Here is a 24,104-nt window from a genome sequence, read left to right as displayed (position 1 = left end):
TTTGCCTTATGAATTAAGGTATACACTTGTGTATACGTGCTAGTAGTCAAACTGAGCAGTGCTTCCTCGAGTTCAATGCCTATACATGCAAGTCTGAGTCAAAGACTTAATTGATCTGATACCACCTTAACCTCAACTGAGTGTCTTGGGACTCAAATCTAATTCTTGCTCTCTTGCCACTTTTAATGTTAAATTTCTAACCAATAATTCCAAATTCCCGAACTGTACAATACTGTGAATTTTTATGGAGGTAACAATAACATCGAGTCTCATGTAGTGGGATGCTTGAGAGGCTAGAATTATAGAAACTTGGCACCCATATAAATGTGGATATCAATCTGTATTATACTATGATGATACATTTCTTTGAGCAAAAAGTTACTACTGGCTCCCTTTATGTCTAAGATGATGATAATAGCAACGACAACAACCAAGGTTTATCCCACTTAGTGGGCTTGTTTTTATAGATCCTCCTATGCCATTGGGCTCACCCCTACTATATGTCTAAGATTTTTCCCTTTATGTCTAAGATAACAATCCTAATTCAACTAGGATGCTAAGATAGAAAAATCCTAATTTTTAAATTTTTCTCGAGGACCTCAATTGAGTTATCATGGAATCTAAGGATGAACCTTCTATTGGTACAATAAAAACTAATCTAAAATGATACTTGCCCAATAGAAAATCTCTTTATTGGACATATTATAAGCTTAAAAACTCATGTAAAAAATTTACAAGCCAAATTCATAGGTCATTATGAAACGAAATGATGAGCAATTATATTTCGTACACATATCCGTCTTTGCATTAATTATATTTCTTTTTAATGAGGAGCAATTATTATTTAAGTTTCCATCAATATGATCAATATTGAGCTTAACATCTCAGCAGTGTGTATGTCAAACCTTAAGTCACACCTGCAACTGATCTATTACTTGCCTGCCTCATCGCAGTGGGGAATCGCCTCCCTATTGAGCAAGTGCGAGATGATGTTGTTGCTGCATATAGGAAAGAAGAAGAATGGAGAGCACAAGATATGCTCCGGCCCTACAAGAAAATGTGCACTGAAAGGAAGGTGAAATCTATTGCATTAATGGAGCTATTACATTGTTGGGTTCTTATAATTATATAATTTACATAAAATGGTTGTATATGATCCATGTAGCCCATCCCAAATGTTTGGAGTCAGATTATTGCTGTTATTACATCCTTCATAGTTTCCGAAGTGCATAATTAATTTAATTAATATATATTACATATATCTGTATAGAAAATTTCACAGCTAGTACATCTGCATTTTGTTTGATAAGACTATTTACACTATACTTAGCCTTGACAACTAGTGCTTACCACTATAATTTTGTTTGACCCGAGAACGATTGCACCAACACTGCCAACTGGCCTCATCCTTGAGGCTCATGCCTTTTGCTGATCACCTTTGTTTTCTTCAAATCTTGAATGGAAACAAGATCAGTAGTGAAGATATTGAGAAATTGAGTGATTTATCAGTTTGCTCACAAATTGTAATAAACAAATGACAAAAGAGACAAATAAAGATGGAATAGGATTGACCTGATCTACACCCTCCAAATATATGAGTAACCCACTTGCTGAAGTGGCATTATAGGATGTGATGTAGTGTAAGACTAGATAAAAGGGAGATGTTAGTAGACATATGCTCAGAGGCGTATGAATTTCAATTTTAGTTGCTTGATGCGGTGAACTGTGTCATATAAGCAGAAGAATCACCGTCATGAACTAATAATGATATGAAGTGATTTAATACACTCTGAGAGGCCCACTATTTAAGAAATTGTAGATATTCTTCAGCTGAAATATCAATAGTAGAAGGTCTACTACCAAGAATACCATCCTTAGGCCTTTTTTTGGGTTGTTTCATTCTTAGCTACTGAATTGAGTTGTTGAAATTTGTAATTGCATAAGTGAAATCTGCAGAAACTTGTAAATCTCTAAGAATCAATTGATTGGATCACTAGAACAACCAATTAAGACGTCTTAGGATAAAAGATACCAATTAAAGCAGAAGAAAGCAACAGAACTGCAGAAGACATGAAACGATTTGAATGGAAGAGTGCCAACTTCTCTGAAAAGGACCAAGGCTGCAGCTGGAAATAGGAATTCTGCAACAGAAACTGAGGCAACTACTGAAAACAGAAGGCTATTGAAAATTTTGGATGAAATGCTGATCTTTCAACAGTCATTTGGTGTGATCAGGTCAGATCAGATCAAGGCTTCTGATCAAACCTGCTGTAATTCCGAAGAAATCTACCACAAAAGGGAAAGAAGAAGTCCACTGCAGCTGAAAACAATAGTCAGAAATCTGGAGAAATCAAACCTGCTTCTTTCAAGACAGGGAAGCAATTCATGGAAGACCATGCTTAGTGCTGCCAAACGTGTCAACCTGTTGCGGGGTGGGGTAGGCCGGCCTGCCAGAAACCCATCATATGGTGGGGCGGGCAGACTCACCATCTTGGAGGGCTGGAATATCCCCAACCTAACCCAAGGCGGGTTGCTGGTTAGGCGGGCCAACCCACAAACCTATATATATATATATATATATATATATATATATATAGAGAGAGAGAGAGAGAGAGAGAGAGAGAGATGTTAGAGTGTATGTTGAAATTTTAGCTTTTGGTATAAACATTAATCTAGAAATAAAAAAAAAGTTGAAATTTTTAAGTTTGAGTTGGGTTTAGGTGGGCCAAGCCTACGAACCCATTGAGTTTTCCACTTTAATTTTAAATTTTGGAAAGGAAAAAAAATTCTCGGGCCAACTTGAACCCGCCATGGGCCACCCACGCAGGTTGCGGGTCTGGACCTGCCGTAAAATGAGTTGATAAAATTTCAACCCAATCCACTTAAATTGTTTGGTGGGATGAGCCAATTCAATGGACCCAACCCAAATTGAAAGTACCGCTATCCTTTGTAATCAACAAAGAGGTATTTCCTTTTTTAAAAAATTATCAAAGGGGCGCCCTATTGATTGTTATCTACCCAATATGTCCTTGAGCAGATTTGGGCTAATTTTGGTTTAAACCCCTAAAATCATCATCTTTTTCCCTTTGAGGTCAATTCATTCTCCTAAATTGTAGGTTCTCCCACTCAATACCATTTCCATTGCTGCTGTTGCAATGTCAAATCCTTCCACCTCAAGTCATAACTCACCAAGAAGTTAAATCAAAATCTTCTTTTTTCTCAAGACTCTTTTCATACCTCCTCTCTTTAAGGCAGTCTTCTCCTTCTTCGTGTTCCTACTCTTTCCCCCTTAAGGTTTCCCTTGTTGGCAAACCATGTTCTCTCCTCCTAAGATCCTCTCCACTATCAAGTCCCCTTTAAGTGTGTTATTATAAATTCATAATCAAAGTGAACAATTTTTATGAATTCATTCACTTTTTTATTTATTTATCATTATTATAGGGAAAATACATAATTTTAGGTTGATGTTTTTGTTGGTCCAATCGTTCCCCAAGTAATTTGGTGAAACCTTGCGTTTTTATGTTTTGGTAAAGGATTTAAGTTAGACTTTGTCTTGTGATTTGATACGTGTGTTTATTTGTACAAGGACTTGCAAGAACACATATGATGATTGGAGTAGCTCTGGAGTGATGGTTGGTATGGCCAAGTTGGAAGCTTGGTGGCCAGAGGTCCAAAGAGATTATAGAAGGTTGCACAAGGTGACCGAGAGACCATAGGATGAGGAACATCGAGAATGCCAATCAATGGAGGTAGACTATGTGGGTGAATACATGAAGGATGACATGTGAAGAAGTCGAAGGCTTGTATACGTCTGAGGGATTAAGTAATCTGACAGGAGGGAGATGGTCAACAGGAAAAGTCAAGCTGTGAATGCTAAGACTTCATTGGGTGAGCTCTAAAAGTTGAGTGACCTGTACACATGGGGCGAGAGTTAAGAGACTAGTGTGGGATCCAATCTACCAGTGGAATAGTTGACTATGGTCGAAGAGGCAACGACAAGAATGTTGTGTTCAATAGATCATTCGAGTGAGCAGTTGACTGCTGGCACATTAGTTAACTTATGGCAAGGTACTAGTCAACTGATGCCAAGAATGAAAATGGATAAAAGCCATTGCTGCTCGATAATAGTCAGCTTGGGCAAAACAATCAAATGATTGTGGTCAGCAGTCATCAAATTATAGCAGGAGGTTTCTAAGGATGTAAAAGGACTCGATGGAGGCTTAAAGGTTGGCTAAATATAGTTGTTCATACCCTATTAAAAGCCTTGTTCTTTATGTTTATAGCCTTCTTGTAATCCCCTTTTAGTACTTGATCATGTAAGAGGTTCCTTCACCTCTGGTAGTTGACCGAGAGAAGAAAGTTAACTGCATTCTGGGAGTGATCCATTGACTGATCATAGGCCATAGAGTAGGAGTATGAGGGATTGACAAACCACACAAATTATAGCCTTCTTGTAATCCCCTTTTAGTGCTTGATTATGTAAGAGGTTCCTTCACCTTCGGTAGTTGACTGAGAGAAGAAAGTTAACTGCATTTTGGGAGTGATCCATTGACGGATCATAGGCCTTAGATTAGGAGTATGAGGGATTGACAAACCACGCAAAAGGTCCACATCTTAATTGGTTTGATTCTTGTTCTTGTTGTTTTTACTTGTTTATATATTCGGTGTGTAACAAGTCTTGTAGGAATGAAGAAGCTGTGAAAGAACGATATTCACCTCCACCCCCTCTAGCGTATCTCTCCTATTCATGATCCAATAATTTTTTTTTCTTTCTAAATTCCTTATTTTTTAAAAGGATAGTTGTTTGTAATCCAATATGGGGTCTGTTTGGCCCTTGACATGATAAGATGAATAACATCATTGAAACTGTCCACTTTTAATTGTTTGTCATTATCTAAGAGAAAATATATTACTTTTAAGGTAAATTTTTCTGCTAAATGCCTCCTTGTAACATTTAGTGATGGAGGGATGGATGGTTTCACCCACATGAGAAAAAATGAGCAATTTCTATATCATTTAAAGCTGTTCATTTTGGAAGGTTTGTCTATGAAAATTTCATAGACTAAATGCATGCATTATCCTTCTTTCTTATGTTCATAGTTCAAAATATGTTCTTGTAATTGTGTCGTTATTGGTGATTGAGGAATGAGTACCTTTGGCCCCTAACATGAAAATTTTAGGTTTATCCCTAGATAGCTCCCTCTACCATTGTAGTATTGTAATCTTACATTATTGCAGTATTATAATCTTACATTTACTTCCATATAGATTATATATTTACAGTTAGGTCCTCATGTATTTACAATTATGTCCCTAACATATATACCATTGTCATCCATCCATTAACATATTATATTGTAGTATTTATACTAATATCAATTTAGTTTTAAGCTAAAGGCCATCATTACAATGACGGCATGTTTGCAAGTCTTCTGAATTTGAAACTGGTAAATGCTAAAGTTAAATTTGGAGTGTCAAATATTGACATCAACGTCTTTATAAAGATACATACAAAATTTTTATGGCCTTAGTTAATATTACTAACTTATTTCTCATTAAGATCATTTTGGGCTTCCTACTCAGATTGAGGCAGAAGTTGTGGTTCTTGAAGGAGATGACGCAGTTGAAGCAATAGCTAGAGATATCACAGAAAGTTCCATCAACAGGCTTGTCATAGGTGCTTCAACCAGAAATCCATTGATGAGGTATTATGTTCCTTACATTTCTTATAATCAGGAAAAGATAAATCTTTTAACTTGCATAACCAATAATCTAAGAAATTGAATTGAAATGTGAAATATGATATAACCTTCTATAGTTACAAATTACTTCAGAATTAGGTGGCTAGACTAATGAGAGGTGGTTTCAACTTATTCTTTGGCTTTTAAAATTGGAAAAAAGTGAATAAAGGTATATGTAATATGTGGAAGATAGAGGTAAGGATCAGCACAGTTTAATAGCTTACTAGAATATTTTCAAAACCAAAATTGATCAGTAAAGTTGAATATTTTTAAGTTGACAAACTGTACCGAAACTGATAATCTTCAAATGGAATTGAACCCCTCATTTGGTTTGGTTTCATTGAAATAAAAAATATATTCTTAATTTTATATACTAAATCTACATCCAATAATATATTAATTTTATCATCTTTAGAAATGTATGTATACATATTTACATAAATATGTACCTACAATGTATGTGTATATATTCCTCATTGGTTTGATTCAATTTTATGGGTTTTCCATTGTTTCAAGTTAAACAAATCCATAATTGAAATCTTTTCTACCTTTTAAATTAAAATTAACTAATAAACTGATTGAATCTAAAAGCTTTTCTTCCAGAGATCTACCACTTTCTAGATCTTCTTTTTTCCTAGAAGTGTTTCTTCTAGCAGCTGTCTTGTTTTTCTCAAGCTTGCAGTATTAATGTTCTTGTTTTTAATTTGTTTTCTTCTTCATCCAGTAATTTTCCATCTCTTCTCCTTTGGTGCTCTCTGTTCTTTCCTAGGAGCCTCATTGAAAATTTCCACAGGGAGAAGCACACTCAAGACACTTGTTTCTTAGCATCTCACCTCATCCTTTTAGTTTCCCCTAGGACCCTAGTTGAGTGCTTTCCTTTTCTTTACATTGTCATGTGTCGTTGTATGTGCCATTACAAAAACATACTGACTTTATGTCATATAACACAGTTAACTTCTTATAAAATTATTTTTTAAAAATTATAATTATTTTTCTTATATAGTCTTTTATTAACCACAAATGACATGACCATTTCTAACATAATTAATATGACTTGAATGAATTGTCACTTTAGATTTAAATGCTAAAACAATGCTTAGAATTTGGAACTCTATTTGCTTTGTGTGATTCTCTTCGTCAGGTACATTGTGGTTAGTGTGTCTAGTGAATCAAGGGTTGTCAAAGATTGAGGCCGAGGATCACATATTATAGTTGTTGTTGCATGACTTGCTTAGTCTCGTGGCGGAACTTGAATGTGAAACGTCCCTAAATCTATTATTGAATAGGTAAACTTTTTTTTCTTTTAAAATATCCGAATGTCTCAAAAGGAAAGCTCTCAAAACTCATGCATCATTTCCAAAATTTATTATAGCGATCCATTAAGTTCTCAAAACAGTAAGCACTAGTAGATACCAAACACTTATCACAGAGGTTCAGAACTTATTCTCCTAAAAAAGGACAAAACAACTAATTAATGCTGAAGCGTGAACTAGAGGTCTTTGGGTTGTACTGCCATCGTCCCGAGTCTGCTCACTGGTCAAAGCTGCCTATCCCCTTTTGGTATGATACCTGCAATAATCAATACTTTGAGCCTAAAGACTCAGCACGTTCAAACCATGATATACAATAATTAATCCATGTAACCATGTATTCTAAAGGTAGACATATGTTAAACAATACTAAACTTAACCTCTTGCATAGCATAGACATAAACATGGTTTTATCATTGTGTCTAGTTTCGTAACAACTTGCATGACATAAACATAAACACTTTGTTAAGCAATATATATCCGATCATATGTGTTGGTGCAATCGACCTAGGTATGATTAGTACGATCATGGTTTTGATGTGTGTGCCAAAGAATTTAAGTTAGGATTTCATATTGGTTTGATATATGTGATTGAGTCATGCAGGACTTGGTGAAACACACATGAGGAACTTGGTGCGGAACTTGGGAAGCTCATCCTAGGGTTCAAGTCCATGAGATGGTGAAGGATGATATGGAAGGCATTCGAGGGACCGTCGGACGAGGAGCAATGGAGTGGAGCCGAGGCAAGCGGACTTCAAGGCAACGCAAAGGATACATGAAGAGGAGCTGCGGGCTCGAGTGCATCTGAGAGACGAAGGCCGAGGAAGAGGGCTTCAAAGAGCGACTCCGGAAAGGATGAGTGTGAGTGTGTAACTAGACCAGTCGATTGGTGGAAGTGACAGTCGACTGGGAGCGAACAGAAGTTGAAACAACCCTAAGTTTTTTTTTTCACGCATCATATAACATTCCAATAAATAAGAAAACTGTTTGTAATTAATAAACCAGTCATACATCCTGGGGATCTAAATTGAAAACTACTTTAATCTCTCTAAATCATAAATATTGTTTATTTATTCTTTATGCGGAATCGGAAGGTCCTCGAGAGTGTATTGTCCAACCTAGTCTGGTCAAGGGTCCAAGCCTCCAACGTCGTTCGTTTCTACACCTGCCACGAGCCAAACCTAGTGAGTTTAACTCAGCACCTCCAAACATAGCAGTAAAATTCCTTAACTAGTCGCTTGCATCATTAAATCTACCTTTACTTGGAACTTGTTGTCAAGCATACAAGTAAGCAGGCTTATAAGCATTTTTCCATAAAACATTAAACTATGAGTATCACACAACATTATTTTGAGTATCCTTCAATCATTACATTATGGAACATTTTCCTTTAGCATTTATCATATATCATTCTTAGGTGGAGATACATTAGTCATCCTTTATCCTTTGTTCGATTGATCAATCTGTTTAACCATGGTACCAGGTGGCTGGGCGTCAGCAACTCTCGTCACTGGGTCGTGGCTAAATATAAAAATCTGATATTGGAGTCCCTCTGGGGCCTTGGCCCTCGCAGAATTTCCTTTAATCCTTCTCATTATTATTTATATATATACATGTCCTTTCCATTAAGGTAATCGAGCATCATAACTCTAGCATATCCTATTAGATTACGTAAAGTCTAATAAACATACATATCATTAAACTTTGCAACACTCAATAAACATGCACATCATTAATCTACAAAAAGTCTAATAAACATGTATAACATTAATCTACATAAAGCCCAATAAACATGCTTATCATTATAAAAGTCTAATAAACATGTATAACATTAATCTACGTAAAGCCCAATAAACATGGATATCATTATTCTACAAAGAAGTCTAATAAACATACATATCATTAATTTACGTAAAGTTCAATAAACATGCATATCATTAAACTACATGAAGCTAAACAATCATTTACAGTACTCATTTATTTTATTGTGCTGCGATTACTCATGGCAATGCCACGACACCTAACTTCCTCGGACAAAAAGGTGACCAACTATTCGTCAAACCTGCTGTTCACTCTTCCCAACACCCCTCCGAAAATTTGCTATATACTACCCTCGAACACCCCTCGAAATATACTGCCCACGATCTCAAACAACCTTCCAAAAAAAATCTGCTACATACCACTCTCAAGCACCCCTCAAAAATTGCTACACACGACCTCAAACAACTTCCAGAAATCTGCTATGTACCTCCCTCAAGCACCCCTCGAAATCTATTGCACACGACCTTGAAAAACCTTCCAGAAATCTGCTACTCCTAGCCTTCAAATCCACCTCGAAAACCTACTGTAAAGAATCCAAATATCTCCCAAAACCTACTTACTTGAAGCCCTCCATCCCCCTTGAAAACCTGCTGCATATACATGTTCAAAGACATAGAAAGAAAAGTCGAAAACCTGGCGCGTTTACAGATTTAAAGGTATAGGAGGAAAACCCACTACATGTACAGATTCAAGGTGTAGAAAGAAAAGGGTTTAAGAGGTGCCTTGCTCGGAGGCTTGTTGTTGGCGCAGGTGACGACGAGGAGCAGCGGTGGGGCGTCTCTTTGGCCTCGTTCTTCCTTCCAAGGTTGAAGCCAAGAGCTCTCCCTCCCCCTTTCTTTTCTCCCGTCGAGACTTCTCCCTCCCTCTTTCTTTTCTTTCGCCAAGTGCCCTCCTTCCTCTTTTTTTTTCCTCTTTACCGCCCCTCTTATAAGAACTAAACCCTAGGATTAGGTCTAGTCCTCACTAATTGGGCCCAGCCCATGTGTCCATTAGTTAGTTATTAGCAAATTAACCCCCCTTAAGTAAATAAAGAGCCTATTATCATGCTCCCCCTTGTTTTTTTATTTTTTAAAAGTCGGGCCTTACAGAAGCATTCTGTTCGCTCAGTCAGTTGTGACCAGTCGACTGATACTTTCACCAATCGGTAAGTGACCCTTGGCGACCGTTAGCAGAAACACTGATTTTGCCAAGTAGTCGTTGGCTGTATCCAATGGTTGCACCAGTCGACTGATGGAAGTGTCAGCCGACTGGTGCGCAGGAAATGAGTTGTCTTGTGATTAATTCTTTCCTCTCTATATAATAGAAGCTTAGGGCACTGAAGGAGGTTACTGATCTTGTTGATACACTCCTAATCTTGGCCTCCAAGCTTCCAAAGCCTAACACTCTTCTTCCAATTCTTATTCTCAATTTTGTAAAGAAGAAGAGTGCCTTGTGAGAGGTTTGCTTCCAACGGATTGAGGGATTGCCCACCTCAAGGCCAAGTCGTGGAGTGGGAGCAAGCAATCTCCAAACCAAGTTACATCGAGTTTGTTAGCATTTGTGTTTTTATTTACTTTTATTGTTTTAGTATATTCCGCTACGCACTAACTTTCTTGTAGAGAAGTAATCAATTAGAGGGTGACTTAGCTATTCAACCCTTCTTCTAGCCATCCGATTTTCAACACTTGGTATCAGAGTTAGGACACCCTTCAATGGACTAATCGCCTAGAAGAGAAACATCATCAAATGGCCGGCTCACATATTCAACCACAAAAATTTGAAGGAGATTTTTCTTGGTGGAAGAAAAGAATGGAGGTATTCTTCAAAACCGACTTCGATATTATGCTAATCATGGAAAATGATTTTGAGATACCTAGGGATGAAAATAACACAATAATCAACAAAACAAGATGGAGCAAGAAGCAAAAGGAAGAGCACTAGCAAACTCAAAGGCAATGCATCACTTACTAAGTGTGCTTCCCCAACAAGAAGTAACTAGGATAGGGAACTACACAAGCGCCAAGGACTTATGGGAAAAGCTAGTAGAGCTTCATGAAGGCACATCGGAAGCAAAATTAGCAAGAACAAATCTCCTCCGAACTCAACTCAACAATGTGAAATTTGAAAAAGGAGATAAGGTATCTACACTTCATTCTAAAATTAAGGAAATATTGAATGAACTAATAGGTGTAGTGAGAATCTCTCCAACCGTGACATAATGATGAAAGCCATCAATGTTTTCCCATGAACCACAACTTGGAGCTCAATTGTAGACTCATTCTACATTCCAAGGGATCTAGAGAAGTGCTCTTTAGATGAATTCTTCTCAACAATGGAGCTCCACGAAACTAGAGTTGAAGGACTAGATGGAGAAACCCATAGATCAAGAGGAGTAGCCCTTGTGGCAAACAAGGGAAAGGGTAAAAAGAAGAAGTCTTCATCCCCACCAACCTCCGACTCCGAAGATTCAAGCACCTTAATGGATAACAATCAAGAGTCGTACATGGTAAGAAAAATGAGAATAGCATTTAAGAAATTTCAAGAGGCAAGAGTAGGACAAGGAGAGTCATTTGCTATAATTGCCAAGGAGGACACAAGCGATGAATGCCCTCTTTTGAAGAAAAAGGAAGAAAAGAAGAAGGAAGAGAAGAAGAAGACAAAAGAAAAGGGGAAGAAGGTCAAAAATTTCAAGGCAACATGGGATGATCCATCATTATCGGAGGAAGAAGAACACCATGTCTCCCATTTTGCATTACTGGGAGTTGATGACATAGTCTCCACCTTATCCGAAAAAGAAGAAGGAAGGAGCTCAAGTGAAGATGAAGAAGGGCGCTCAAGTGAAGGGGGAGGGCAAACATCATATTTCCTCCTCATGTTTTAATTAAAATTATTAAAAGTACAAATGAAGATTTGTTTAAGGCTAAAAGAAAAATAAGTCTTTGAAAAATTATATTATTTGTCTTGAAGAAAAATTAGAATCCATGTGTTCTAAGGATAATGATATGCATGCTTCTTCTACTATTTCAAATACATCATGTTTAGAAGAAGAAAATAAGGCTTTAAGGGAAAAGGTAGAATACCTTAGCAAAGCCCTTGAAAAATTTGAAATTGGCTCTAAAACTCTAAACATGATTATTGGGAGTCAAAGGGCAAACTTCAACAAAAAGGGTCTAGGGTTTAAGGAATCAAACAATGAAAAGTCCTATCATTGCTTAATTGCTAGGGGGCAATCCAAGATAAAGACCATAGATAGGAAATGGATTCACAAGGAGTATTTGGTTAATCCAATTAGGAAGAACTTCTATTAGGTACCAAAATCAATCTTCAAGGGTTAGAAGATTTTAGGATAAGTCAACCATGGAAGTCAGAATTCAAATTTTTCTATAAATGGTTGACTTTAGACCTAAAGGTGGAACACTTAGCCACAATAGAAATTCATGAGAAAAAGGGCTAAGTAGAAGTTACCTTCACTTCATCTCACAATGACTTGTATTAAAATTTTACATATAGATGTGAGATGATAGGATGATACTCATAATTCATATGTGCTTATGACATTTTGATGGGTTATGGAATGTATCAAATTTTTTGTAGTAATCATAGACCAACTATGGGAAAGCAAATGTTTTAATTAATGGACATCTTGCCCATAGATCATAGTTTGATATTTTAAATGTTTTAAAAACAATTCTATGCTTTATTTATTGCGGTATAGCTATTTTGAAACATATGATCGCAAAACTAGGTTTCAAATTGATACACAATTACATGTTTTCAAGGTTTTTGAGTTTTGGTCAAAACTTCAAAATACTTTGAATTTCTCATGAATACATATTTTTCCTAGTTATAGGACATTAAAAGAAATATGTTTTCAAAATTTCATGATTTTTTGAATTTTCTAGAATTTTTTATCCATTTCTAAAGTTGGCTTCAGAAGGTTGAAATTCAGATTGGCATGTGCTAGTTGACTGCAAACTGTTGCAGCCTGTTTTCCAGCACCTTCAAAAGCTGGTTTTGGTTATCTTTAAGTCAACATTGATACCATAGTGTACTTGGAAGAAAGGTGCAATATTTTTGATAGTGTCAAAGGGGGAGAAAATGAAAAAGTTTAAGTTAGGAACTTATTTGTGCAAAACATGAAAATTAAAGGGTAAAGTATATGTTAAGGGGGAGCTTGGGTTTTATGCTTCATGTGTATGCTATGATTGTAATTTTCATATTGTTATTTATGCTTAACTTAAACATATTGCCACACATAAAAAAGGGGGAGATTATTGGTGCAATCGACCTAGGTATGATCAGTACGATCATGGTTTTGATATGTGTATCAAAGAGTTTAAGTTAGGATTTCATATTGGTTTGATATGTGTGATTGAGTCATGCAGCACTTGGTGAAACACACATGAGGAGCTTGGTGCGACTAAACTTGGGAAGCTCATCTTAGGGCTCAAGTTCATGAGACGGTGAAGGATGATATGGAAGACATTCGAGGGACTGCCGGACGAGGAGCAATGGAGTGGAGCCGAGGCAAGTGGACTTCAAGGCAACGTGAAGGTTGCATGAAGAGGAGCCGCGGGCTCGGGTGCATATAAGGGACGAAGGTCAAGGAAGAGGGCTTTAAAGGGCGACTCTGGAAAGGATGAGTATGAGTGTGTAACCGGACCAGTCGACTGGTGGAAGTGGCAACTGAGCAGTCGACTGAGAGCGAACAGAAGTATTCTGTTTGCTCAGGCAACAGGTAAGTGACCGTTGGCGACCGTTGGTAGAAACCCTGATTCTGCCAAGTAGCCATTGGCTGTGTCTAACAGTTGCACCACTGATGGAAGTGCCAGTCTCGACTGGTGCGCAGGAAATGAGTTCTCTTGTGATCAACTCTTTCCTCTCTATATAATGATATCTTGGGGTATTGAAGGAGGTTACTGATCTTGTTGATACACTTATAGTCTTGGCCTCCAAGCTTCCAAAGCCTAACACTCTTCTTCCAATTCTTATTCTCAATCTTGTAAAGAAGAAGAGTGCCTTGTTAGAGGTTTGCTCCACCGAGAAGGAGAAAACTTTAGCCGGAGATTGCTGGGGATTAATCTATCGACGGATTGAGGGATCGTCCACCTCAAGGACAAGCCGTGGAGTAAGAGCAAGTAATCTCCGAACCACGTTACATCAAATTTGTTAGCATTTGTGTTTTTATTTACTTTCATTGTTTTAGTATACTCCGCTACGCACTAATCTTTTTGTAGATAAGTAATCGACTTGGGGGTGACTTAGCTATTCAACCCCCCTTCTAGCCATCCGATTTCCAACAATATGTACTAAAATAAATCATGTTAACCTCAAACTTAAACTCAAACATTCGTATAACATAAACATAAACATGGATTTTCATATTAGAACATATGTTAAATAGTTTTAACCTTAACTACTTACATAAACATAAATTTGATTTTTCATAAAAGAAACATATGTTAAATAATTTTAACCTTAACTATTTGCATAGCATAAACATAAACATAAACATGGTTTTATCATGTTAAATATCAATGGAGAATAATCTCTTACTTCAGTTTCATGAACCTCTAAACTATCTTAAATTAACATTTAATTTTTAACTTTTGTTATCTTTTATTTTTACTTGTAAGTTTCGTAAATTACATGAATTTAGATCATTAAGTGTAGCTACATTATACCTTAACCTCAGGTTGTTTGACCAAACGTTTATCCTAATATTAGGTTGGTAAGGTCCATTAGATCCTTCTTAAGCCGGATTTCCAGACCTCTTTTATTTTGATAAAATTCACTGGACCCTTCTTAAGCCGAATTTCTTACCTGTTTTCTCCGTTTTGATAAGAATTCCGATAACTTCTTAGCCGGACTCTTTACTTGTTTCCTAATCTTAATTCTATTCTTAACGATTTATTTAGCCAATCTAATCCATTAGTTCATCACCTTATTAATCCATTAACTAAATCAACCTATTAAGTGGTAACTCATATGACTAAATAACAAATCCTAATATTAATTAGTCATATACTATTAATTGTTCTATTGTCTATCTTATCGGTAGTGATTAACCATCAAGATCAAACAATCAATCCGTAACCTTATCTTATTATGTAATCAATTACGAATTCAATAAACTAATTAGCAATAATCATGTGGTTAATAATTAATGAAATCAATAAACTAATTAGAAATAATTAGGTGGTTGACAGTTAAATCGATGATAATTAAAAAGCGAGAACCTAACCCTTTTCCCATTCCATTAATTGCTCTTATTCTATAACTAAATTGATTACTAACCTAGTTAGCTCAACAACTATTCAATTAAGGTGATTATCTAATTACATCAAATAAATCAGTCAGCTAGTTATTCAAACGTGTCAAGTAACAATCAATTAATTTCATGTATCCTAGTTACTTCCATTATTCAGGGATTTAAATCATACTTTAATGACTCCTAATCACTTATCGATCAATCTATGTTTAAATCGAATGCAACTTACCGTATAGTTAATCTTAATTATCTTTAATCAATCAAGTATCATTAAATTAATCCACTATACTTGGATTAATTAACTAAAATCAACAGATTAACTCCTATTTTTAACTTATAAATTACTGAAAACTAGACAATTAATCAGTTCTTGAATTAATTAATCTACCCATCGATTAATTCATTTATACTTTAGTCAATCTACTTAAATCAATTTAGCCTGTTAATCGGTCAAATTGTTAATGGATTAATTAGCGTATTAATTAATCTATCAATTAACTCGTTATTCAATCTATTGATTAATTAGTCTAATCTGTTAACAAACTAATCCGATAATTAATCAACCAATAACATTCTTAATTAGCTCTTAATTAATTTCATCGAATATTCTACCGATCATTCAATCTTTTCATGAATCGATCCCATTAATTAATTGTTAATTAAATCAATTTCCCTAACTTAATCAGCAATTACTTGATTGTTCAAACATCAATTAAAAATCCTAATTAAACCGGTTACCAATAAAACATGTGTTGACCATCAAACATACGTAATATGATCCATATAGTGCAGTATACAAATGTTAGAAAACTTGCACATATATCAAAATATTATATCACGATCCATATGATGCAGTAAATATCAAAAATCATAAAAATCTTGCGTACATATTAATTATTTACTTAACCGCATCTATGTACACATGACATTTTATTATAAGATTCATAACATACAGAAACATAAATTCCAAACCCTATAGTAATTATTTACAAGTTCATAAACACATGACATATTATCATAAAATTCATCACTTACATATTCATAAATTCCGAACTAATCTAACATACTAAGTTACCAAGAACATGATTGAATTCATAGCATACTAACCCAAGGTTTAAAATTTTGACCCGTGCCGAGGTTTCGGTCTCAGACCGGAATGATACGTTTCGTATCGTATCGTATAATGCCGATACAACGGTATTTTTTTTATTTATATATAGTAATTCTAAGATAAATATGTTTATGATATATATAAAAATAAGTTGTATATTGATTTTGTATAAATTCTCAATTATTGAACAATTTAATATTGGTAAAAAAAAAATAAAAAATAGTTTTATTTAAATAACTTGAATTAAAATGGGTTTATTTATAATTATAAGTATATAAATTAATACAAGATATTACTTTATATATAATAATAATTATATAAATTAACTATTTATTCATTTAATTAATTATTAATTAAATAATATATATTTTAAAGAGTAAAAAATATATTAGAATATAAAAATAATTTATTAGATTTTTTTAGAATTTTTGAAAAATTTTTGAATTTTTTTTTTAAAATTTTAAATGAAATTTAAAATAATACAAAATAATAAAAAATATATTAGAATATAAATAAGAATTATTATATTTTTTAAAATTTTTAAATGAAATTTAAACATTAAAAAATTCAGAATATTAATTAATAAAATTTATTAAATTTATTTTAATTTTAAATATATTTTTTATATACTTTATTAGGATACTTTAATTAGGGTTTATAAAAGTCTATTCGAAATATCACACATCTTTAGGAATTGTTTAAATTAATTAAATAAAATAATTAGGAAAAGAAATCGTGTTTGTCCGCAATCGATCGTTGTGGGGGCCTCTGGCGGACGCATTCGATGGTGCCAAAAGGGTCGCTGGACGCTACTGGCGACACCTTCGATGCCAAGAGGCGTCGCTGATGCCTTCGGCGCTAGAAGGCATCACGTGACACCTTCGGTGCCGAAGGCATCGTGGGACACTTTCGGCGCTACAGGAGGCGTCCGACGTCTCCTCCGGTGCACTGAGACAAGGACACCTCCTGTATTAGTTTCGGTCGCCCGGCGCAACGGTAAAAAACATCCGTGTCAGGCAACATGGAACGACATTTCATTCCTTGTACTAACCCATACAAATCGAAATTTACTAACATGCTAAGTTATTAAAGAAAACATGGCTGGTTTCATAGTATACTAAAACATATAACTGAAGCTAACATACACTAAATTACCATACCATGGTTGAGTTTATAGCATCCAAAAATATAGAACCAAGCTAACATAACATACTAAATTATCTTAAACATGGTTGAGTTTATAGCATATAAAAACATAGAACCGAAACTAACATAACATACTAAATTATCTTAAACATGGTTGAGTTTATAGCATATAAAAACATAGAACTGAAACTAACATAACATACTAAATTATCTTAAATATGGTTGAGTTTACCATACCTAAACATCATTATATGAACTGAATATTGCATAAAATAGTTTAGAATATGCCTTTGATTCCTTGCTATCGAAGTTCCTCTTCTTCTCCTCCCCTTAGGGCTTGGACCTACGGGACTCAAGGCTAGGGCGGCAGCAATTCTAGCTTTCTCCTCCCAAATCGCCCCTCTCCCCCAATCCCATAGGGGTATATATATATATATATATATATATATATATATAGGTCGCACCAAGTCTAGACCCAATAATTGAATGACTCCACAATGAATATTAGATCATATAAGTTTATATACCTATTCAGATTTTATGTAATATTTGAATGGTTCAAATATTATATATATATACCTTAAATAAATTTTATTCATAATTCTGATATGTATAAAATTCAGTGTTCTAAAACGCGGGCTAGGCGGCCGCCTAGTCGCTGTGCGGCAGCAAGCCGCGCCGGAAAACCCCCAGGCGGGTGACCTCGGCGGCCCAGCCGCCTAGGCGGCTCTGGCGGCCCTCGGCGGGCCTCATCGGCCCTAGTCATCGTCGCGGCACGTCTCCGGCGACGCCGGACGCGTCCGCAGCCGCCGGACGCGTCTTAGGACGCGTCCGACAGCATCGCGTGATGCTTCCAGCGGCGCTGGAAGCTTTCCGCGACGCTTCCGGCGCCGCTGGAAGCAACGGCGGACTTCGCCGGACACGTTCGGCGGAGCTTCCGGCGGCGCCGGTGGCGTCCGCGCTGTCGCGCGAGTCGCGAGTCTCGCGACAGTGTTGCGTCGCGAGACGGCGTTTTTTGTTTTTTTTTTTAATTTAATAAATTCAAACAATTCCTTTAAAATTTAAATATATTTAAAATTTATTTTTTTAATAAATTTTATTAATTGATATAAAACAAATTTAAATATATAAAATTCCATTATTAATTTTATAATTTATTATTTATATAATCACTAATCAGATTTTAATATATAAATAATATATTTAACTTTTTTAATAAATAATATTAAATATTAATTTATATATTAACAGATTTAAAAATTATAATAAATATTATCATTTATCAGATATTCAGATTTAAAAAATAAAATTTTTTTAGCATACATAGTTAGATCTCCATTGCTATGAAATTATTTAAAACAACATTTAGATTTGTATATGACATTATCCACAGTCCACATGAAACAAGGAATACCGAGGAATCCGCCTAGCGCCGCCTAGTCCCCGCCTAGGCGGCCTAGGCGCTAGGCGCTGGTCCGCCGCCCGACTAGCGCCTAGCGAATTTTAGAACCTTGATAAAATTTATACATATTTGGAATTGGATGCTTAATCACCAAATATTTATATAAATTTTATACATCTTCGGATTTAGGGACTAGGGAGTTTTATAAATTTTATACACCTATTGAGTGCTTCAACACCAATTATTAAATTATATAAATTTTATATACATTCAAAATTTATTCTAAAATTTCCTAAAGTGTCTTGAGATTTAAATCACATAATCCATAATTTTCGTTAATAAACCTACATTATTTAAATTAGACGTTGCAACTTACTCTAATCATGCATGGAGTTAGCGGGGATTGATTTTGGACACTACAGAAAGGGTAGTGAAAGACTACTTGGGTTCACCAAGATGAGCGGGACAAAATCAGTCTAATTGGATATTTTCTTTGAGAAGGAAAAAAATCATAATTGTGAGAGTATACTACCCAATTTAATCTTACCTGATAACCCTAAACTACAAGCCCACCTTACATGTTAAACAAAGATTTTAAATTCTATTAAATCCTAGCTTCAATAAGCCTTCTTTCTCCGTCACATTAGGTGTATTGAGAGTCTTCTTCCTTCAATATTTGTTTTTCATCATTCTCTTAATTGGTGCCATTGACATTGTGTGTCGACCATACCAGCACAACACCAATGCATCTTTTTCCATTTGGGAACCAATACCTCGACACAAAGTGAACATTTAGACCTTGCCCTACACATTCTAACCTACATTATGATGCCATATTTGATGCCAGAATAGAGGAGAAAGAACATGTTGATGATAAACTAGTCGACACTACTATACTAATTAAGCCCAAAATACACCAAGGAAAATTTTCTTCTTATGGAGAATCCACTTGGGGGAGGTGGGATATCATAAGTGTGCATAAGCTTAATTCATTCATTCCATCAATCTATCAATCAGAAAGTTTGTTTACAATGAGTCTTTAAATTCCAAAACCTTAGAGAGCAAGTGAAAGAGTAAATGACCTAAAAAACATTGTGCCCGTGCATCTCAAGTGCTCGTGTCATTAAAACAAAATTTTCTCAAGCACCAAAATAGCATGCTTGCATGCAATATATTTCCATGAGCGACTATTTTCTAATGCTTTGATTTGCAATAAAGTTTTCTTGGGCATGCTATCTGAATTAGTTGTTTGGGTCGAGAAAATAGTAAATTTGAGTGATTCAAAGATTTCAATGTTGGCGGGTTTGAAGGATGGAGCCATGAAGACGAGGGTTGTGAGTGAGTTGTTGATCCCTTATCAGCTTGGGCATCATTTCATTTTGGTTTTTTTTTTTTTTTTTTATCACACCATATGTGGTATGTGGTGCTTTTGGTCCTTATCATTTTATTTCAGGTACTATACATTCCCAGTTTTTAAATTGAGAATCTGTAACTTTGTCTCAAGTATTGCCAACTAACAAAACAATGTTAATTGCCATTTTAAACTGTCATCATGTCTACTGCTCCTTTTAGAATGGTGATTAATGCTTCTCTCAAATTTTTACTTTTGATATTGCATGATACAATTTCTCCATATATATTTGAATCTTTGTATGATGCCTATAACTTATCTTTAGTCTAGGTCAAATAGTGTAATTATGAGAATTCCGTGCAAATATGAGCGATAAGATCAAACTCTGAAAGCTTAGTTTATACTTTAATGTTTTTTTTTTTGTATTTCTCTCCTTTGTTTTATTGTTCTTAAGATTTATGCCTGTCATCTTCTGAGATTTGTAATCAAAACTCTAAAAGAATACTGTTAAAATACTTGAAATATAACATGTTTAGCAAATGTTGGGAGCTAATGTTCTACAAAGTTGCTCATGGATTTCCATTCAAGTTAGTACTATCTCACACTAATAGGATGATCTCTAGTTGATCACGCAAATTTCAAGTGAGTAATCATGAAACATGAAAATGTGTGCTTTGGTAAAACAAATTAGACTTGGTTTGCAATCTTCTATTCTACTATTTTATATAATTGATTGCCTTTGTGTATTTAGTGATATTATCACGCCCTGAGCGAGGACATGAGTTGACACTGGATACCTACATGAACAACATATAGATATACAAGGCGTTAGTAACAGAATAAATGAGTCAAAGCACAATTAATTAGACTACATAAAAGATAGATTATACCATAACAGGGAATTGAATCTTTATTAAGATAACTTGCTATATCTGAAAATTTTATAGAAGCCATGTAATGAGTATGCACCTCTTAAAAGCTAAAGTATCACATAATAATGCATGCCTTTTGTGGACAATATCAAACAAACAAAACAATAACATTTTCCGAAATGTGTAGTTATCTTGGTGTCTTAGGTCTACAAAGAGCATATAACTCAAGTAGAACTAGTTCCATTTAAGATAACAAAAGCATATCAACATGTCAATGTATATCCCCTCTGGTAGACATGTCAAGCACTCACTTTGTATTGGCTCAGGTATCATTCACTTCCAGACAAGTTAATAATCTCATGTGTTTTTAAGCTTAATTTCAAGATTACAATTACATTAATCAATACAATAGATATATCATTTAATATGCTATTAACTTTATTACAAACAGTAACCATACGCATCATCTAAAACATGGTATGAACAAGAGTTCCTAAAACATTCCCATTTGAGCTGTAATTCTGTGATGTGCAAGTTGAATTTCTTTTCCTTCTCTTTTCTTTACTGCAGAGATCTTCTTTTCTTTCAATTTCTAGTTGCCCTAACTTTCTCATTATCAGCATATCATCTTCTCAAAAACCTTTCAATTCTACAATTAACCTTTTCCTTTTCTTCCATTAAGTTCCAAAAGATCTTAACTCCTCTATCTTCTCTCTTTTCTACATCTTTCGTGTTTTCCCTTTTCATTTGTAAACTTAATTGCACGTATATGTTTGGTTCTGCTTCTCTTTTCATAGTCCTCTTTTTTTTTTTTTATAATTACACCTTTTTTTTTTTAAACTTAATTGCACCTTTCAAAATTTTTTTTTCCTTCTTTTCTCTTCCTCCTCTCCTCTTTCTCTTCACCGAACAGAACTTTGTTCTTCCACTCCAATCCCCTCTTATCTTCTCCTTATCTTTCCAGTCCACAGATCTATCTAGTCTCTCCAAACTCTAAAATTTTCTTCTCTTTTAATTTACAGAGGAGAGACTTTCTCCTTAGCTTGTAAGCTACAGATGATCTTTAAAGGTTAGAACTATCTTTTTCTGAACAGCACAATTGGCATAGCAAGGACAGCTCTCCTTTTTTGTAAATATTTACCATGGGCTGAATTCCGTAATTCAATCGGCTAACCTCACAGTTTATCTTGTTAAGGAGTTAGTATGTATTTGTATTTTGGAGATAAGTTGAACTTATCCTTATATTTCCTCTAATCATTGGGTTACTGCTTTCACAACAATAACCTGCCTCATGTAGCATTAGGACTTTGCTAAATTTTATCTTCGTCTATTGTTTTGCTGACTAACGATTGGCTTTATAGAGTCCACAAATTATCTCTTGGTTGAATATTATTTTTACATAGTTTGGGGTGAATATACTCCTGCAGGAAATTTAAGGGAGGCAACTTGTCATCTAGAATTGCTCAGTGTACACCACTCTTTTGTACAATTTATGTTGTCTCAAAAGGTAAATTGTCATCTGTCCGTCGATCAATATCTGGAATAGATGAAACTCAATCATTGCCGGTGATGGAGGATAGAATAAAAGAATCAAATGATTCTGCTGTAGTTTCTTGCAGTTTTTCAAGCATTTCTAGTTCAAAGTCAGGTAATTAGTTCTCTTTCTCAACATGTTCAAGTGATATTTGCGATATTCCTTTTGCATCCAGATCTCCATAATAAGAGCACATATTGCAATGAATATTCTGTTGCTTGGTACCTAATGCTTATTCTGCAGGTAAATATAGCGTGAACAGATATGATCCTATAACAGTCACAGACATTTATATAGGCTGGTTGAGTATCACTTGATGCATCATTAGCATTTAAAGCATCAAGCAAAAACTTTGGGTCTGTCAAAGAAAAGTTAGGTTTTGAGCTAATAAAAAAGAATACAGCAAGTCAAATTGGCATTTAACCAAATAAAAATGGACCTTTAATAAAAATTAAAGGTTGATTTGGAATTCTAATATGAATCAAGGCTAATGCATTATGTATAACAAAATCAAGCCATAAGTTCCAACTTTTTCACTTCAGCTATATGGATGTTATTATCCCCATTGAACTCTTCAAGAGATATTGCTTGCATCAAATAATTTTTTTTTTCTTTGGTTCCATCCACTATCTTCTAGTTTCATAACTTTAACTTGTCTAACCTTAGAACCTATTTGTCGTCTTTGTACGTGCCCATATTGTCTTACTCTAAATTCTCTTATTTTATCAACTATCAGAGCTACTATGCCTTATTTTTTTTATAATAGTAATATAATTTTCTTCTAGCGTATCACATTTCTTTTTTATTCTCACCTTTGCTACAATTTTTTTTTCCTATTATTTCCTAGCTACCCAGGACTCTGATTGGAAGTCATGTGACACAAAGATCACACAATAATCTAAAAGCTTCTCTCCATTCTAACCAACCACTTTTTTTAGGGTATTTTCATCAATTCCTCATTGAATATTAGATCCAATAAATAAAAAACTCTTGTTCCGTCCATCTTAATTATTTCCCAATTCTCAAGAGTCACAAGCAAATGTTAGACTCTTTTGCTAGTAGTATATCATCTTTTACATCACTTTTCTTTAGTTTCCCTATAGCACTCACACCTTCATCACTAATTGATTTAATTTGTTTGTGATCTTTAAACATGTCCAACATTTGAATTATTTTCCCTTATTAAATTATTTATTTGAGTTACATAATTTCTTTTGATTAGTAACATTTAACGATTGAAATCTTTAGTGCCAAAACTACTTCAGTCCCGCTCCAGAACAATTTTGTGTTGTTGCCAACCAATCAACACAATATAGAGTCAACAGTAATAAAGTGTTGCTACCTTGGATAGGAGAGAAAGGAACAATATGAGGACGAACGGACTAGAGAAGATGTTAGAAAAGTTAGAGCTTACTTGAGAAGATGCTAGAGATGAGTGATCCTTTTGGTGTCAGTACATCTAGGTGCAGTAGTGGTATGTTCATCTTGTCCATATCAGGTGAGACTGTACCTACTTTTCACTTAGACTCTACACGCTCATCTTAATATTCTCATTTATAAAAAAAA

General features: G+C 34.9%; 1 protein-coding gene across 3 annotated transcripts in view; it reads left to right on the top strand.

Moving 5' to 3' along the window:
• Positions 1 to 24,104, top strand: part of LOC121998221 (U-box domain-containing protein 35-like) — a 41,612-nt gene that overhangs the window by 3,784 nt on the left and 13,724 nt on the right. For all 3 annotated transcript variants that reach the window (XM_042553019.1, XM_042553021.1, XM_042553020.1), the window contains exons 3-5: positions 954 to 1,075; positions 5,584 to 5,705; positions 22,432 to 22,652. In XM_042553019.1, coding sequence (XP_042408953.1) covers positions 954 to 1,075; positions 5,584 to 5,705; positions 22,432 to 22,652 — 465 coding nt within the window. The remainder of the gene's footprint in view (positions 1 to 953; positions 1,076 to 5,583; positions 5,706 to 22,431; positions 22,653 to 24,104) is intronic.

This window comes from Zingiber officinale, chromosome 6A, assembly GCF_018446385.1.
Source record: "Zingiber officinale cultivar Zhangliang chromosome 6A, Zo_v1.1, whole genome shotgun sequence".
Taxonomy (NCBI): domain Eukaryota; kingdom Viridiplantae; phylum Streptophyta; class Magnoliopsida; order Zingiberales; family Zingiberaceae; genus Zingiber; species Zingiber officinale.
This window is presented reverse-complemented; position numbering and strand designations above follow the sequence as displayed.